The 18,417-nt window shown below is 49.0% G+C and overlaps 1 protein-coding gene across 1 annotated transcript in view; it reads left to right on the top strand.

Moving 5' to 3' along the window:
- Positions 1-11,872, top strand: part of LOC128684625 (uncharacterized) — a 30,583-nt gene extending 18,711 nt beyond the window's left edge. The window contains exon 6 of the mRNA XM_070104689.1: positions 10,097-11,872. Coding sequence (XP_069960790.1) covers positions 10,097-10,281 — 185 coding nt within the window. The 3' untranslated portion in view covers positions 10,282-11,872. The remainder of the gene's footprint in view (positions 1-10,096) is intronic.
- Positions 11,873-18,417: the final 6,545 nt, after the last annotated feature.

Below are 18,417 nucleotides of genomic sequence, written 5' to 3'. Positions count from 1 at the left end.
AGATGAGGTCTAATGTATTCTCCAGTCTAGTAGGCTCTATTATTTGCTGGTTTAAATTGAATTTTGTGCAGAGATTTAAAAGCTCGTGTGAGTGTGAGTTTTCATCAGAGCTGCCTCCTGGTGTTATTACTGCAACAATATTATTTGCTATATTCCTCCACTTTAGGTGCCTTAAGTTGAAATCCCCCAGGAGCAAGATGTTGGGTGCAGGAGCTGGAAGATTTTCCAGACATTGGTCAATTTTTAACAGCTGTTCCTGGAATTGCTGGGATGTTGCATCCGGAGGCTTGTAGACTACCACAATGACTAGGTTTTGGTTCTCGACCTTTACTGCTAAAGCTTCCACTACATCATTTGAGGCATTAAGCAGTTCTGTGCAAACAAGTGACTCTGCAATGTACAGGCCAACCCCCCCCCCCTTTTGCCTGTTCACTCTGTCACATCTGTATAGGTTGTAACCTGGGATCCGTATTTCGTTGTCCTATGTGGGCCTCAGTAAAAGCCGCGAACAATGCCTTTGCCTCTGCAAGCAGTCCACGGATGAAAGGTATTTTGTTGTTGTTGCTGGCTTTAGACCCTGTATATTTGCAAAGAAGAATGTCATCGGACTGGTGGTATTGTTGGTACTGGGGGGGATTTTTTTTCCGGCATTAGTATCTGTATCTGTTGGTTTGGAGTGGAGGCCATCGACTGTGGTTCCATTCCAGGAATGACTGGATTTGGTGTACGATTTCTGCCATTTCCTGCCATTTTTTTTTTTTCTTCCTGGCACTAAAAAACCTCTCCCTCTTGAGTGGCTGTGGCTACCCAGGTTTTCCCATGGCCTGGATGTTTTGTATCTTTTTGTCCCCTTTAGATGGTGTGCCTGGCAATTTAAGTTATAGCACAGTCTTTCCTGTACTGAAGAGGTACACATTTCAGGGTGAAAAAGCTTACAGGAAGGGAGTTTGCATTTTCCTGTTGTCATATGGGCATGGCATTTTCTAGGGTGGTCATAGTTGCACGTCCCGTCTGTTTTTCCAGATTTCCCATGTCTGCAGATACCAAGTGCATAGTATGTGCACAGGCTTGGTTTCCGTTTGCCTTGGGTTTCTGTGACTGTATTCCCTGTTGGTGCATGTTTCTCTGTCTTATTCCTATCCTCCCTAGCACCAACAATGGAGCTCCCACCAGTTGTTTTTGGTAATATATCCTCACTATTGCTAGTGAAGTCCTCTTGTTTGCTATTTCCTGTGGTATTTCTAGTTTGCAATATTGGTTTTATCTTATCTTTGACTACACTTGTTTCCCCACTGTGGCTCCTGTCCCCTATGAGGTCATTTATATATATTCCTTCCTGCGTATAATTCCCGACTACCTGGACAAAATCTCCAGCTTCACCATTACTGTCTCCCAGGACAGCACCTCCGGTTTCACCATTACTGTCTCCCAGGACAGCACTATCAGCCCCACATTTACTGACTACCAGGACATCACCTCCAGCCTTACAGTTTCTGACTACATGGCCAGTATCAAGGGCAGTACCATTCAGCCCAGACTTTTTATGTTCCCATCTGTTGTAGAAAGCTTCCAGGTTGTCTATGAAAGCAGCTTTGATGTTATCCTCTTTTAATATCCTTGGGATTTTAGTCCACAGATTTATCTCATTTGGGCATACCCAAAAACACTTCCCTGTTTTAATACTGCTTGTAGCTAGTTCTTGGATATCTGCACAAGGGGCATGACACCAATTTCCACAAAAATGACAATTTATCCATGTGGAAGCCAGTTTGTTTGATTTACTGCAGACTACACAGAGCTTCATAATGATTTGAATGGTTGATTTACTGTAATTCAACTAGCAGCCTCTTGAATATTCTACTAATAACCTCCTTAAATGAAGCTCTAGCTATTTGTATTTCTATTTCTAACTGTACTTGTATATTGGACAGCTTACCGTGTACGTTCCTGATTTATATTTATTGTTTGTGTTTGATAAGGGCGCCTACAACCCCATCCGTTTATACTCTGCTTTATTGTCTAACGAATCCGTTTGAAACCAGTCAAGGGTTCGGACCAGTCAAGGGTTCGGAACCAGGCTGATCTGATCAGTGGGTCGCTTATTTAAAACATACTGGTCGGTGATTTGGGCTAACACATGAAGGATCTACTTGAAATTATCTACCCGAGTAATATGTGATTTGATTGATACAAAAGTATAACTTGCGTGTTGAAGAACCAGTGATTTCTGGCAGCTCCTACAGTGACGAACGGTCGAGCCTCAACCCTTGTTTATCAATCGCTGTATCTAGCTTTTCTAGTTTTTTTTCGTCTCCACTACAATAAATCCTATATTATCACTATAGTTGACTGGTGGAAATTTTGGAGGAAGGACACTTTTTCTGTAGTAATAATTGCTTCTCGTTGTGTATATTGCGACCGCTGGTAACTACAGGTTATATGAAAATCACAGTAACGTCTGGTATTTCAAGAAAAAAGAAACTAATGAAAGTCACTCCACTCCACTAAGTACCATTATAATACTGGTTAGTTGCTACTACAACACTATTCTGCTATTCACTGGTATCACTAGATTATATGCGAGTACACTATCAGGCCAGGAAGATTATATGCGAGTACACTAGCAGGCCAGGAAGATTATATGCGAGTACACTAGCAGGCCAGGAAGATTATTAAAAACAGCTGACCTGTGGTAAGTTTCTGGCGACTTCTGGCACCTGCCTCTATAGGCTTATCACTTCATTTACAAATTCACCTGTTTTCAAATGACACTTTAGCCTTTATCATCTATATACTAGGGAGCCACTGTAGTATACACTATACACTATGTATACACAATGTGAGGGGCCCCGGGGCTACAGGTACTGTGAGGGGCCCCAGGGCTACAGGTACTGTGAGGGGCCCCGGGGCTACAGGTACTGTGTGGGGCCCCGGGACTACAGGTACTGTGAGGGGCCCCGGGGCTACAGGTACTGTGTGGGGCCCCGGGGCTACAGGTACTGTGAAGGGCTCCGGGGCTACAGGTACTGTGTGGGGCCCCGGGGCTACAGGTACTGTGAGGGGCCCCGGGGCTACAGGTACTGTGTGGGGCCCCGGGGCTACAGGTACTGTGAGGGGCCCCGGGGCTACAGGTACTGTGAGGGGCCCCGGTGCTACAGGACTGTGAGGGGCCCCGGGGCTACAGGTACTGTGAGGGGCCCCGGGGCTACAGGTACTGTGTGGGGCCCCGGGGCTACAGGTACTGTGAGGGGCCCCGGGGCTACAGGTACTGTGAGGGGCCCCGGGGCTACAGGTACTGTGAGGGGCCCCGGGGCTACAGGTACTGTGAGGGGCCCCAGGGCTACAGGTACTGTGAGGGGCCCCGGGGCTACAGGTCCTGTGAGGGGCCCCGGGGCTACAGGTACTGTGTGGGGCCCCGGGGCTACAGGTACTGTGAGGGGCCCCGGTGCTACAGGACTGTGAGGGGCCCCGGGGCTACAGGTACTGTGAGGGGCCCCGGGGCTACAGGTACTGTGTGGGGCCCCGGGGCTACAGGTACTGTGAGGGGCCCCGGGGCTACAGGTACTGTGAGGGGCCCCGGGGCTACAGGTACTGTGAGGGGCCCCGGGGCTACAGGTACTGTGAGGGGCCCCAGGGCTACAGGTACTGTGAGGGGCCCCGGGGCTACAGGTACTGTGAGGGGCCCCGGGGCTACAGGTACTGTGAGGGGCCCCGGGGCTACAGGTACTGTGAGGGGCCCCGGGGCTACAGGTATTGTGTGGGGCCCCGGGGCTACAGGTACTGTGTGGGGCCCCGGGGCTACAGGTGTTGTGAGGGGCCCCGGGGCTACAGGTACTGTGCGGGGCCCCGGGGCTACAGGTACTGTGTGGGGCCCAGGGGCTACAGGTACTGTGTGGGGCCCCGGGGCTACAGGTACTGTGAGGGGCCCCGGGGCTACAGGTACTGTGAGGGGCCCCGGGGCTACAGGTACTGTGAGGGGCCCCGGGGCTACAGGTAATGTGAGGGGCCCCGGTGCTACAGGACTGTGAGGGGCCCCGGGGCTACAGGTACTGTGAGGGGCCCCGGGGCTACAGGTACTGTGTGGGGCCCCGGGGCTACAGGTACTGTGAGGGGCCCCGGGGCTACAGGTACTGTGAGGGGCCCCGGGGCTACAGGTACTGTGAGGGGCCCCGGGGCTACAGGTACTGTGAGGGGCCCCAGGGCTACAGGTACTGTGAGGGGCCCCGGGGCTACAGGTACTGTGAGGGGCCCCGGGGCTACAGGTACTGTGAGGGGCCCCGGGGCTACAGGTACTGTGAGGGGCCCCGGGGCTACAGGTACTGTGTGGGGCCCCGGGGCTACAGGTACTGTGTGGGGCCCCGGGGCTACAGGTGTTGTGAGGGGCCCCGGGGCTACAGGTACTGTGCGGGGCCCCGGGGCTACAGGTACTGTGTGGGGCCCCGGGGCTACAGGTACTGTGTGGGGCCCCGGGGCTACAGGTACTGTGAGGGGCCCCGGGGCTACAGGTACTGTGAGGGGCCCCGGGGCTACAGGTACTGTGAGGGGCCCCGGGGCTACAGGTACTGTGAGGGGCCCCGGGGCTACAGGTACTGTGAGGGGCCCCGGGGCTACAGGTACTGTGAGGGGCCCCGGGGCTACAGGTACTGTGTGGGGCCCCGGGGCTACAGGTACTGTGAGGGGCCCCGGGGCTACAGGTACTGTGAGGGGCCCCGGGGCTACAGGTACTGTGAGGGGCCCCGGGGCTACAGGTACTGTGAGGGGCCCCGGGGCTACAGGTACTGTGAGGGGCCCCGGGGCTACAGGTACTGTGAGGGGCCCCGGGGCTACAGGTACTGTGTGGGGCCCCGGGGCTACAGGTACTGTGAGGGGCCCCGGGGCTACAGGTACTGTGTGGGGCCCCGGGACTACAGGTACTGTGTGGGGCCCCGGGGCTACAGGTACTGTGAGGGGCCCCGGGGCTACAGGTACTGTGAGGGGCCCCGGGGCTACAGGTACTGTGAGGGGCCCCGGGGCTACAGGTACTGTGAGGGGCCCCGGGGCTACAGGTACTGTGAGGGGCCCCGGGGCTACAGGTACTGTGTGGGGCCCCGGGGCTACAGGTACTGTGTAGGGCCCCGGGGCTACAGGTACTGTGTGGGGCCCCGGGGCTACAGGTACTGTGAGGAGCCCCGGGGCTACAGGTACTGTGAGGGGCCCCAGGGCTACAGGTACTGTGAGGGGCCCCGGGGCTACAGGTACTGTGTGGGGCCCCGGGGCTACAGGTACTGTGAGGGGCCCCGGGGCTACAGGTACTGTGAGGGACCCCGGGGCTACAGGTACTGTGAGGGGCCCCGGGGCTACAGGTACTGTGAGGGGCCCCGGGGCTACAGGTACTGTGAAGGGCCTCGGGGCTACAGGTACTGAGAGGGGCCCCGGGGCTACAGGTACTGTGAAGGGCCCCGGGGCTACAGGTACTGTGAGGGGCCTCGGGGCTACATGTACTGTGAAGGGCCCCGGGGCTACAGGTACTGTGAGGGGCCCTGGGGCTACAGGTACTGTGAAGGACCCCGGGGCTACAGGTACTGTGAGGGGCCCCGGGGCTACAGGTACTGTGAGGGGCCCTGGGGCTACAGGTACTGTGAGGGGCCCTGGGGCTACAGGTACTGTGAAGGCCCCGGGGCTACAGGTACTGTGAGGGGCCCCGGGGCTACAGGTACTGTGAGGGGCCTCGGGGCTACAGGTACTGCGAAGGGCCCCGGGGCTACAGGTACTGTGTGGGGCCCCGGGGCTACAGGTACTGTGTGGGGCCCCGGGGCTACAGGTACTGTGAAGGGCCCCGGGGCTACAGGTACTGCGAGGGGCCCCTGGGCTACAGGTACTGTGAGGGGCCCCGGGGCTACAGGTACTGTGAGGGGCCCCGTTGCTACAGGTACTGTGAGGGGCCCCGGGGCTACAGGTACTGTGAGGGGCCCCGTTGCTACAGGTACTGTGAGGGGCCCCGTTGCTACAGGTACTGTGAGGGGCCCCGGGGCTACAGGTACTGTGAGGGGCCCCGGGGCTACAGGTACTGTGAGGGGCCCCGGGGCTACAGGTACTGCGAGGGGCCCCGGGGCTACAGGTACTGTGAGGGGCCCCGGGGCTACAGGTACTGTGAGGGGCCCCGGGGCTACAGGTACTGTGAGGGGCCCCGGGGCTACAGGTACTGCGAGGGGCCCCGGGGCTACAGGTACTGTGAGGGGCCCCGGGGCTACAGGTACTGCGAGGGTCCCCGGGGCTACAGGTACTGTGAGGGGCCCCGGGGCTACAGGTACTGTGAGGGGCCCCGGAGCTACAGGTACTGTGAGGGGCCCCGGGGCTACAGGTACTGTGAGGGGCCCCGGAGCTACAAGTACTGTGAGGGGCCCCGGGGCTACAGGTACTGTGAGGGGCCCCGGAGCTACAGGTACTGTGAGGGGCCCCGGGGCTACAGGTACTGTGAGGGGCCCCCGAGCTACAGGTACTGCGAAGGGCCCCGGGGCTACAGGTACTGTGAGGGGCCCCGGGGCTACAGGTACTGTGAGGGGCCCCGGGGCTACAGGTACTGTGTGGGGCCCCGGGGCTACAGGTACTGCGAGGGGCCCCGGTGATATTTTCTTAAGGAAAGAAATTTAAAGAAATATTAGATTTATTTGTACAATGTTAACCACAATTAAAATTCAAACATTTGCGCCGCGGAATTTATTTGAAACAAATTCCTCTAGATCAGTAGATTGTAAGTTGTTGACAACATCTCAGGAGGTCCTCCAGCTGGCGGATGCCCCTGAGATGCAGCCCCTAAAGCCCGTGCCTTAATCCAGCCCTGCCCAGATTCACTCCCTCCTAGCCAGGGTTAGATAAGATAAGATTTCGTTCGGATTTTTAACCCCGGAGGGTTAGCCGCCCAGGATAACCCAAGAAAGTCAGTGCGTCATCGAGGACTGTCTAACTTATTTCCATTGGGGTCCTTAATCTTGTCCCCCAGGATGCGACCCACACCAGTCGACTAACACCCAGGTACCTATTTGCTGCTAGGTGAACAGGACAATAGGTGTAAGGAAACGTGTCGGAATTTCCACCCGCCGGGAATCGAACCCGGGCCCTCCGTGTGTGGAGCGGGAGTTTTAGCCACCAGACCACCGGGCCACCGGGTTGTCTTGCCTAATCTTAAAACTATGTATGGTGTCTTGCTACACCACCGCTTCACTGAGCTCATCCCACTTCCCGACCACTCTGGAATTAAAGAAATATTAACTGACATCCTTATGGTCCATCTTTGTCTTTAACTTCCAGCTGTGTCCTCCATGTACTTCTTTCTGGCCTTTCAGTCTGTTTCTCTCTGCTCTATCAATTCATCTGAGCTTTTTGCATGGTGTTATGTCTTCCCTGGTTCTTCTGTTTTCCATTTGATAGAATCAATTCCATTAGCTTCTTGTAACTCAGACCCCATGGCACTGGACCAAGCCTCGTTGCATGGCTCTGGACTCTCTCGCCGTTCTTTCCTTATACGCCTTTTCAGGTGCGGGTTCTATACTGGTGCTGCATGCTCCATGATGGGTTTGACATGTATAAATGGTCCGAAATAGCACTTTGAGATTCCTGAAGGCTGCAGAGGTTACTCGGCTGTTGTGTGTACTCACCTAATTGTACTCCCCTAATTGTGGTTGCAGGGGTCGATTCATAGCTCCTGGCCCCGCCTCTTCACTGGTCGCCACTAGGTCCACTCCCTTCTCCATGAGCTTTATCATACCTCTTTTTAAAGCTATGTATGGTACCTGCCTCCGCTACCTCACTTTTCAGACTATTCCACTTCCTGACAACTCTATGACTGAAGAAATACTTCCTAACATCCCTGTGACTCATCTGAGTCTTCAACTTCCAATTGTGACCTCTTGTTGCTGTGTCCCATCTCTGGAACATCCTGTCTCTGTCCACCTTGTCGATGTGTGTGTGTGTGTGTGTGTGTGTGTGTGTGTGTGTGTGTGTGTGTGTGTGTGTGTGTGTGTGTGTGTGTGGGGTTGTACAAGAAACATTACAAATGTCACAGTTGGTCTTTGTCAGACCCTCACTGCCAATATGTACACACATCAGTAGTTTTATATATTACAATCTTATCCTGTAGCTACATTAATCATCTATAAAGTGCAATATGTGGGAATATAAAAATCGTATAGTATATCATTACTACTAGAAATATTGATCATTTACATCATAATGATCTCATTAAATAGCAATTCATTCATCTAACTAATGCAAAATGCGGATACTGAGAGGGAATACCTATAATAGTTATATTTTTATCCTTCTTGCAAGGTTTCCGCTATAACTTGATTAAATCTTGTCAGCTTATTCAGACTCTGTGTATTTTACTTAAGAGGAAGGTTTTACGTTGTCATTGGGCTGTCTGGGTGACAAATTACATTTCTAATAACTGGAGTTAATTTAGATACAATCATTTGAGAAAAATCTTTCTGTAGGGCTTTAAATTTATAACGATCATAAACTAGTTTCAGACTATGGAACAATGCTCTTCTCCAGACTGAGGGACTGACCACCTCAAAACTTTAAGGGTGATGGACTGATTACATCGTCTTCAAGTATCTTCTGCTTCTATCAACTTTTCTGTACTCGACTGAAGAAGCCTACTGTGTAGGCGAAACGTTTCGAAATAAAGATACCTAACTGTTGCATATGTCTTACCTAACAACGATCATAAACTAGGACAAATATTTTCTCTCGCGTTAGCGTTTTTGTTGGAGTGTATTTTTGGGTGCGTGTTTGGTGCTGAGTTCTCTGTGTCCGTGTATGTCTTGTGTGTATTTTATATTCGGTGCCATTATGTAGGTAGATAGGTACTGAGTTTGTCAGGAAACGAGACTAAGTGTTTCCTTCCGCGGGTCTTAGTCATATGATGACCGCTGGCTTGCCGAATCACACCTTTTTAAATGACCAGTATCTGTTATATGTATACAACCTTTTAAATAAAATATAACTAATAATAATCATAATTATTTTAATAGTAGTAATCATAATAATTTTAATAGTAGTAATAACCTGCACAGGTTATTGGGTCACCTGCACAGGTTATTGGGTCACCTGCACAGGTTATGAGGTCACCTGCACAGGTTATTGGGTCACCTGCACAGGTTATGAGGTCACCTGCACAGGTTATTGGGTCACCTGCAGAGGTTATGAGGTCACCTGCACAGGTTATTGGGTCACCTGCACAGGTTATTGGGTCACCTGCACAGGTTATGAGGTCACCTGCACAGGTTATTGGGTCACCTGCACAGGTTATTGAGTCACCTGCACAGGTTATTAGGTCACCTGCACAGGTTATGAGGTCACCTGCACAATTATTGGGTCACCTGCACAGGTTATGAGGTCACCTGCACAGGTTATTGGGTCACCTGCACAGGTTATTGGGTCACCTGCACAGGTTATGAGGTCACCTGCACAGGTTATTGGGTCACTTGCACAGGTTATGAGGTCACCTGCACAGGTTATTGGGTCACCTGCACAGGTTATGAGGTCACCTGCACAGGTTATGAGGTCACCTGCACAGGTTATTGGGTCACCTGCACAGGTTATTGGGTCACCTGCACAGGTTGTACAAGTACATGTACAAGGTATACAGACCATAGCTGACATCAATGACATACTACTATATAGAAAGCCGCTTGTTAGGAAGAGTATTTCCCGTAGATTTGGTCAACTTTGTCCCCAGGATGCAACCCACACCAGTCGACTAACACCCAGGTACCCATTTTACTGATGGGTGAACATAGGCAACAGGTGTAAGGAAACACGCATAATGTTTCAACCCTCGCCGGGAATCGAACCTGGACCCTCACCGTATGGAGCGAAAGCTTTAGCCACGAGGCCACGGGCCACTGGCCTATATTAAAAAAAACGGTTATAATCCTAACCATGATTTTTAACGAGGTGGAGGGGCAAGCCAGCGGAAGGCCTCAGCCAATGACCAAAAGCTCCAGCTGTGGGTCATTATATAACTAAGACCCGCGTCAAGAAACACACGTCCTGTTTCCTGACCAACATTATACTTATCTGTAATTGTACTTTTCTCATTTCTGCTATCCAGGTGTGGGGAGTAACCCAATACTGAAGTGGAGTTCTGGTTCAGCAAGTGCGACCAACACCCCAAGTTTCAGCTGTGTGAGGATGACAGTCAAGTCATTCATTCCAACACAGACAGATGAGTACATCGCCTTCACAAACTGTGACGGTCCCTTCGCCTCAACTTCAGTTATATGTGAGGCGGTCTAGGTGTAACTTCCTGTGTGTAGCTAAAGGAGCAGTAATGTTTATTGCGTTCTTGTTTGATTAGTTTATTAATGTTTTCTTAAACATTTCAGTAGTTGTGGTATTTGCTATCTCTTCTTTAATTACTTTCCTGCAGCCCGTCCTTCTGTTTGTGAATAATTGATGTTATATACCCACACGTATGTTAATAAGACAATGTACGGTTTATGGTACCTTGTTGGGGAAGATTTCTCAAGGAAATACCATAAACTGCAAATTGTATGGTAGTAACCTTCAGATTGTTAATTACTTTGGTAAGTAAGAGATTTCAACATTGACAATGTTTTGATCTGTTAAAACCTTGATGTGTAACACTGAAACTGTTACATAAAGGTGTTCTTCAGTGTATCTTAATTCACTGAGAAACAGATAAGTCGAAAAAATGACATAATTGGTGTTTTTTTCCGGCAATAAGTAATGTAAGTACCTGTAGAATAATCAGTGAATCATTTAATTTTACATAACCTTTTAAGCTAATTTCTCAACATACGTTTTTTTGTTATTTTGGTTAGATTAGGTTCGTTTCATTATCATTAATTCCTCATTAGCATTTTAGGCAGTAAGTATTGTCAATATGACAGCAGACAAACACTCAAAATTGCACTTAACAGCACCATTTTGTAAGTACATGCATTACTTATATCTGCGAAAACAGCAATTGTGGTATGTTTTGACTTATCAGTTCATCTGTAAGCTGAGATCGTTATTATGTTAACCAAGTTAGGAATCAGCAGATAGACTCCTGCATTATGTAACATCTATTTGTGAAAAAAGTTTATAATCCCTGCCTTTGTTGTCTTAGTTTAATATCATTATGCACCCCATACCCATCCTGTGGACGATAATTAAAAGATTACAGAGCTACAGAGTTTTGATAGCTGAACTAGTTACAAAGATAATGAACTCCAGGTAGATAAAGCTCTATAGGAAGTCTCAGAGGCCATGGGACCCCCCGGTGGCCTGGCGGTGGCCTGGTGGCTAAAGCTCCCGCTTCACACACGGAGGGCCCGGGTTCGATTCCCGGCGGGTGGAAACATTTCGACACGTTCCTTACACCTGTTGTCCTGTTCACCTAGCAGCAAATAGGTACCTGGGTGTTAGTCGACTGGTGTGGGTCGCATCCTGGGGGACAAGATTAAGGACCCCAATGGAAATAAGTTAGACAGTCCTCGATGACGCACTGACTTTCTTGGGTTATCCTGGGTGGCTAACCCTCCGGGGTTAAAAATCCGAACGAAATCTTATCTTATCTTATCACACCTGAGCCTAGAAGAGGACCCCTCCTAAATATTTCTGGTTTATCTACATATTTTATAGGGGTGACCATACTAAAGCTGCATATTTTAGATTTGATTTCGCAGCTGTTATAAATTGTTCTTAGTTACTGAACATCACCGCTCATATACCTGAAGACTATTCAGAAATTTAGCATTTATACTATATGAAGTCCTTACTAACTGCATTTAGGCGATCTCTTAAAATTTATCGTTTATTATTATTCTCGGATTAGGCAGATCAATACCATGCCTAACCCTTCTAGGGTAGGGTAGGTGCCTGAGCCCGAGCCTTTAGCTCATAAGACTGTCATTCCCATTTGCCCCCTTGGGGCGGGGATGGCAGACCAGAGAGGCCTAGCTTGTGGCTAGGCCTGGGGACAGTTGGTCCCAAAGATGAGGAGGTACTTGTGCCTCCTCCCATGGGAGACTTAGGTCTCAGACACTCCCTAAAGAGGGAGCCAAGGCCGGGCCACCACTTGGAAAAGGCCCGGGCCGGGAGAATACCGGCTAATCTTTAATAATAATAATAATCGGATTAGGCTCGCTGTTTAATGTTTTCGTTATTACACCACAAATTATATTCTTCATAAGATCTCACTTTCTCCTAAAAACATTATTGGTCTCAGTACTGATGACTTGTGGGGCTCCACTGTTAACATTTCTCCGTGTCGATATTTTTGTTATAATATTGATGCTCTCATAAATAAAAGTCTAATATAGCCTACCCAAATTCTCACAGATTCTGAGAAAACTCTCACAGTTTTTTTGGTTTAAAAACATTCCATTACCAGGTAATAAGCCACTGTATATAAACCAAACCATTGTTTTAGAGATGAGTTACCGTCGACACAAGTACTTGAAGTTAGTAGATGTTACATACAATAAGTAGTACGTTTTGTAAAGGAAGGTGTAGTGAGGTGATGGAGTGGTGACCTTGTCAGGTTGCTGGGTCACCTGCACAGTTTATCGGGTCACATGCACAGGTTATCGTCGGATCACCTGCGCAGGTTATCGTCGGATCACCTGCACAGATTATCGGCTCACATGCATAGGTTATCGGGTCACCATAGGTTATCGGGTCACATGCACAGGTTATCGCCGGATCACCTGCACAGGTTATCGTCGGATCACCTGCACAGGTTATCGGCTCACATGCATAGGTTATCAGGTCACCATAGGTTATCGGGTCACATGCACAGGTTATCGCCGGATCACCTGCACAGGTTATCGTCGGATCACCTGCACAGGTTATCGGCTCACATGCATAGGTTATCGGGTCACCATAGGTATCGGGTCACCATAGGTTATCGGGTCACATGCACAGGTTATCGCCGGATCACCTGCACAGGTTATTGGGTCACCTCCACAGGTTATTGGGTCATCTGCACAGGTTATTGGGTCATCTCCACAGGTTATTGGGTCACCTGCACAGGTTATGAAGTCACCTGCACAGGGTATTGGGTAACCTGCACAGGTTATCGGGTCACCTGCACAGGTTATTAGGTCACCTGCACAGGCCATTGGATCACCTGCACACACTATTTTGGAGAATTTTCAAGCGTTTAGCTAGAGGCTTTGCAATAAATGGCCCCTGGTACTATTTGTTAGTACACTGGAGATGTGCGCAGCCTCTTAATGCCGTTTTCTTAAATTTTCCATTTTTTTTTTTAGTTCAAAACTGAAAAGATTGTAAAAGAGAAAAGTAAAGTTTTTGTTTAATCCCTCATGCCAGCAATAACAGCCTGGTTGATCAGGCCCTGATCCACCACGAGACCTTCGGGGGCGTTTACCCCCTAAACCCTCTCCAGGTATACTCCAGGTATGTCAGCAGACTTAAAATTAGCATATATTTGTGAATGAATGATGGTGTTATACTCTGTGTTCTTCCGACAACCGATTTGTTTTTTTCTGCCGCTGGCAGGTGACTGTGACCATAGCTGACGGTGGTGTCATGCAGCCTCAATGACCCACATGGTAGGCTTGAAACCCCACTAACAAACCAGCCAACCAATATTAACCTTTTTCATCGTATCACAAATAGCACAGTACACTTAACCCTGTATAATCGTTCACAAAGGCAATATATGTTTCTTCTCTGTGTTGCCCTGTCAGTCCCATTATCTCGTCTTCGTCACAAAATTTACCTAACTGGTAATCAAAACTGATGTGTGTCACCTGCCTAATTTCACCAGATAATAATATATTACTGTTAAATAATGTATTTATTAAAAAAAAAAAAGATCTTTGTGTTTACAGGTCACAACTATTTCTTCAGAAGGAAGGCCTGAGCTTGCTACCACCTGCAGCTCACAAGACTGCCATCCCCACGAGCCCCTTTCGGGCGGGGCAGATGGCAGGCCAGAGGCCTAGCTTCTCCCTACGAGCCCCGTGAGGGCGGGGAATGTGACTAGGCCTGGGGACAGTTGGTCCCAAAGATGAGGGGGTACTTGTACCTCCTCCCATGGGAGACTTAAGTCTCGAGACACTCCCCAGATAGGGAGCCAAGGCCGGGTCACCACTACTTGGAAAAGACCCGGGCCGGGAGAATACCGCCGAATAAAAAAAAAAAATATTTCCTCTCGTTCAATTATAAGTTACTGTATACTGTGTATCGGTAATTACAGTAGTTTATAACTGTGGTATTATATCGTGTATCGGTAACTAGTAGTTGACTGTGTACCTAACTATAGTAGTACACTATCTATGTTAGTACACTATGTATCAGTAATAATATTAACTTATTAATTATAGTAGTTTAATGTATATAACTAATTGTGATATTATACTATGTATCACTATTTGTAGTAGTTAACTAAGTACTTAATTATAGTACACTATGTATCATTAATTATATTAGTACACTATGTATCAGTAATGTTGTACACAGTATCATTAATAACTAGTACAGTACACTACCTATTACCGTAGTTTTACAATATGTGGTAGAGAATGTATCAGTAATCTTACACTATGTATCACTCTGTGTACCTTGATGTATCACTCTGTGTACCTTGATGTATTACCAATAAAACACACACTGGGACAGTTGTTTTTTTCTTGATCCATAAAAGGGTGGGCTAGCTCAAGGTCCTTGGATCAAGAGCCCTTCCCCAGCAGCAGCATCAGGTCAGGTCAGAGTGCAGCGTTCTCAGGGTGGTGGAGAGTACAGCGCACTCAGGGTGGTGGAGAGTACAGCGCACTCAGGGTGGTGGAGAGTAGTGTACTCGGTGGAGAGTACAGTGTACTCAGGGTGGAGAGTACAGTGTACTCAGGGTGGTGGAGAGTACAGTGTATTCAGGGTGGTGGGGAGTACAGTGTACTCGGTGGTGGAGAGTACAGTGTTCTCAGGGTGGTGGAGAGTATAGTGTTCTCACGGTGGAGAGTACAGTGTTCACACAGTGGAGGAGAGTACAGTGTTCACACAGTGGAGGAGAGTACAGTGTTCTCACAGTGGAGGAGAGTACGGTGTTCTCAGAGTGGATGAGAGTACAGTGTTCTCAGAGTGGAGGAGAGTACAGTGTTCTCACAGTAGAGTACAGCGTCCTCACAGTGGAGGAGAGTACAATGATCTTACAGTGGGGGAGAGTACAGTGTTCTCACAGTGGTGGAGAGTACAGTGTTCTGACAGTGGTGGAGAGTACAGTGTTCTGACAGTGGTGGAGAGTACAGTGTTCTGACAGTGGTGGAGAGTACAATGTTCTGACAGTGGTGGAGAGTACAATGTTCTGACAGTGGTGGAGAGTACAATGTTCTGACAGTGGTGGAGAGTACAATGTTCTGACAGTGGTGGAGAGTACAGTGTTCTGACAGTGGTGGAGAGTACAGTGTTCTGACAGTGGTGGAGAGTACAGTGTTCTGACAGTGGTAGAGAGTACAGTGTTCTGACAGTGGTGGAGAGTACAGTGTACTGACAGTGGTGGAGAGTACAATGGTCTGACAGTGGTGGAGAGTACAATGTTCTGACAGTGGTGGAGAGTACAATGTTCTGACAGTGGTGGAGAGTACAATGTTCTGACAGTGGTGGAGAGTACAGTGTTCTGACAGTGGTGGAGAGTACAATGTTATGACAGTGGTGGAGAGTACAATGGTCTGACAGTGGTGGAGAGTACAGTGTTCTGACAGTGGTGGAGAGTACAGTGTTCTGACAGTGGTGGAGAGTACAATGTTCTGACAGTGGTGGAGAGTACAATGTACTGACAGTGGTGGAGAGTACAATGGTCTGACAGTGGTGGAGAGTACAGTGTTCTGACAGTGGTGGAGAGTACAATGTTCTGACAGTGGTGGAGAGTACAGTGTTCTGACAGTGGTGGAGAGTACAATGTTCTGACAGTGGTGGAGAGTACAATGTTCTGACAGTGGTGGAGAGTACAATGTACTGACAGTGGTGGAGAGTACAATGTTCTGACAGTGGTGGAGAGTACAGTGTTCTGACAGTGGTGGAGAGTACAATGGTCTGACAGTGGTGGAGAGTACAATGGTCTGACAGTGGCGGAGAGTACAGTGTTCTGACAGTGGTGGAGAGTACAATGTTCTGACAGTGGTGGAGAGTACAATGTTCTGACAGTGGTGGAGAGTACAGTGTTCTGACAGTGGTGGAGAGTACAGTGTTCTGACAGTGGTGGAGAGTACAGTGTTCTGACAGTGGTGGAGAGTACAGTGTTCTGACAGTGGTGGAGAGTACAGTGTTCTGACAGTGGTGGAGAGTACAGTGTTCTGACAGTGGTGGAGAGTACAATGTACTGACAGTGGTGGAGAGTACAGTGTTCTGACAGTGGTGGAGAGTACAATGTTCTGACAGTGGTGGAGAGTACAGTGTTCTGACAGTGGTGGAGAGTACAGTGTTCTGACAGTGGTGGAGAGTACAATGTTCTGACAGTGGTGGAGAGTACAATGTACTGACAGTGGTGGAGAGTACAATGTTCTGACAGTGGTGGAGAGTACAGTGTTCTGACAGTGGTGGAGAGTACAATGGTCTGACAGTGGTGGAGAGTACAATGGTCTGACAGTGGTGGAGAGTACAGTGTTCTGACAGTGGTGGAGAGTACAATGTTCTGACAGTGGTGGAGAGTACAATGTTCTGACAGTGGTGGAGAGTACAGTGTTCTGACAGTGGTGGAGAGTACAGTGTTCTGACAGTGGTGGAGAGTACAATGTTCTGACAGTGGTGGAGAGTACAGTGTTCTGACAGTGGTGGAGAGTACAGTGTTCTGACAGTGGTGGAGAGTACAGTGTTCTGACAGTGGTGGAGAGTGGAGAGTACAATGTTACAGTGACAGTGTTCTGACAGTGGTGGAGAGTACAATGGTCTGACAGTGGTGGAGAGTACAGTGTTCTGACAGTGGTGGAGAGTACAGTGTTCTGACAGTGGTGGAGAGTACAGTGTTCTGACAGTGGTGGAGAGTACAATGTACTGACAGTGGTGGAGAGTACAGTGTTCTGACAGTGGTGGAGAGTACAGTGTTCTGACAGTGGTGGAGAGTACAATGTTCTGACAGTGGTGGAGAGTACAGTGTTCTGACAGTGGTGGAGAGTACAGTGTTCTGACAGTGGTGGAGAGTACAGTGTTCTGACAGTGGTGGAGAGTACAATGTACTGACAGTGGTGGAGAGTACAGTGTTCTGACAGTGGTGGAGAGTACAATGTTCTGACAGTGGTGGAGAGTACAGTGTTCTGACAGTGGTGGAGAGTACAATGTTCTGACAGTGGTGGAGAGTACAGTGTTCTGACAGTGGTGGAGAGTACAGTGTTCTGACAGTGGTGGAGAGTACAGTGTTGTCTGACAGTGGTGGAGAGTACAATGTACTGACAGTGGTGGAGAGTACAATGTTCTGACAGTGGTGGAGAGTACAATGGTCTGACAGTGGTGGAGAGTACAGTGTTCTGACAGTGGTGGAGAGTACAGTGTTCTGACAGTGGTGGAGAGTACAGTGTTGTCTGACAGTGGTGGAGAGTACAATGTTCTGACAGTGGTGGAGAGTACAATGTTCTGACAGTGGTGGAGAGTACAATGTACTGACAGTGGTGGAGAGTACAGTGTACTGACAGTGGTGGAGAGTACAGTGTTCTGACAGTGGTGGAGAGTACAGTGTTCTGACAGTGGTGGAGAGCACAGTGTTCTGACAGTGGTGGAGAGTACAGTGTTCTGACAGTGGTGGAGAGTACAGTGTTCTGACAGTGGTGGAGAGTACAGTGTTCTGACAGTGGTGGAGAGTACAGTGTTCTGACAGTGGTGGAGAGTACAATGTTCTGACAGTGGTGGAGAGTACAGTGTTCTGACAGTGGTGGAGAGTACAGTGTTCTGACAGTGGTGGAGAGTACAATGTTCTGACAGTGGTGGAGAGTACAATGTTCTGACAGTGGTGGAGAGTACAGTGTTCTGACAGTGGTGGAGAGTACAGTGTTCTGACAGTGGTGGAGAGTACAGTGTTCTGACAGTGGTGGAGAGTACAGTGTTCTGACAGTGGTGGAGAGTACAATGTTCTGACAATTTCTTAAATATTTATAATTTGTTGTTCATGATAAATCTTGTTATTAGCCAGTTTAGTTTTTGTTAATACATAATTAATATGTTAAGTCATTTTTAAATAAATTACTTTTCAAATGTAATAATTTTTATTAATTTAAAATTTAAATAGGGAAAAGTGGAAATGAAAATTTGGGGGTCAACGCCCCCACGACCTGGTCTGTGACCAGGCTCAGTGATGGATCAGACCCTGATCAACCAGGCTGTTACTGAAATAATGACACTAAAATGGAGCGCGAGGGGGAGGGGGGGATTCTGAATATGGAGAAGAACTGGATGAGTACAGTGGCAGGATTGTTA

Source organism: Cherax quadricarinatus, chromosome 5, assembly GCF_038502225.1.
Source record: "Cherax quadricarinatus isolate ZL_2023a chromosome 5, ASM3850222v1, whole genome shotgun sequence".
Taxonomy (NCBI): Eukaryota; Metazoa; Arthropoda; class Malacostraca; order Decapoda; family Parastacidae; genus Cherax; species Cherax quadricarinatus.
This window is presented reverse-complemented; position numbering and strand designations above follow the sequence as displayed.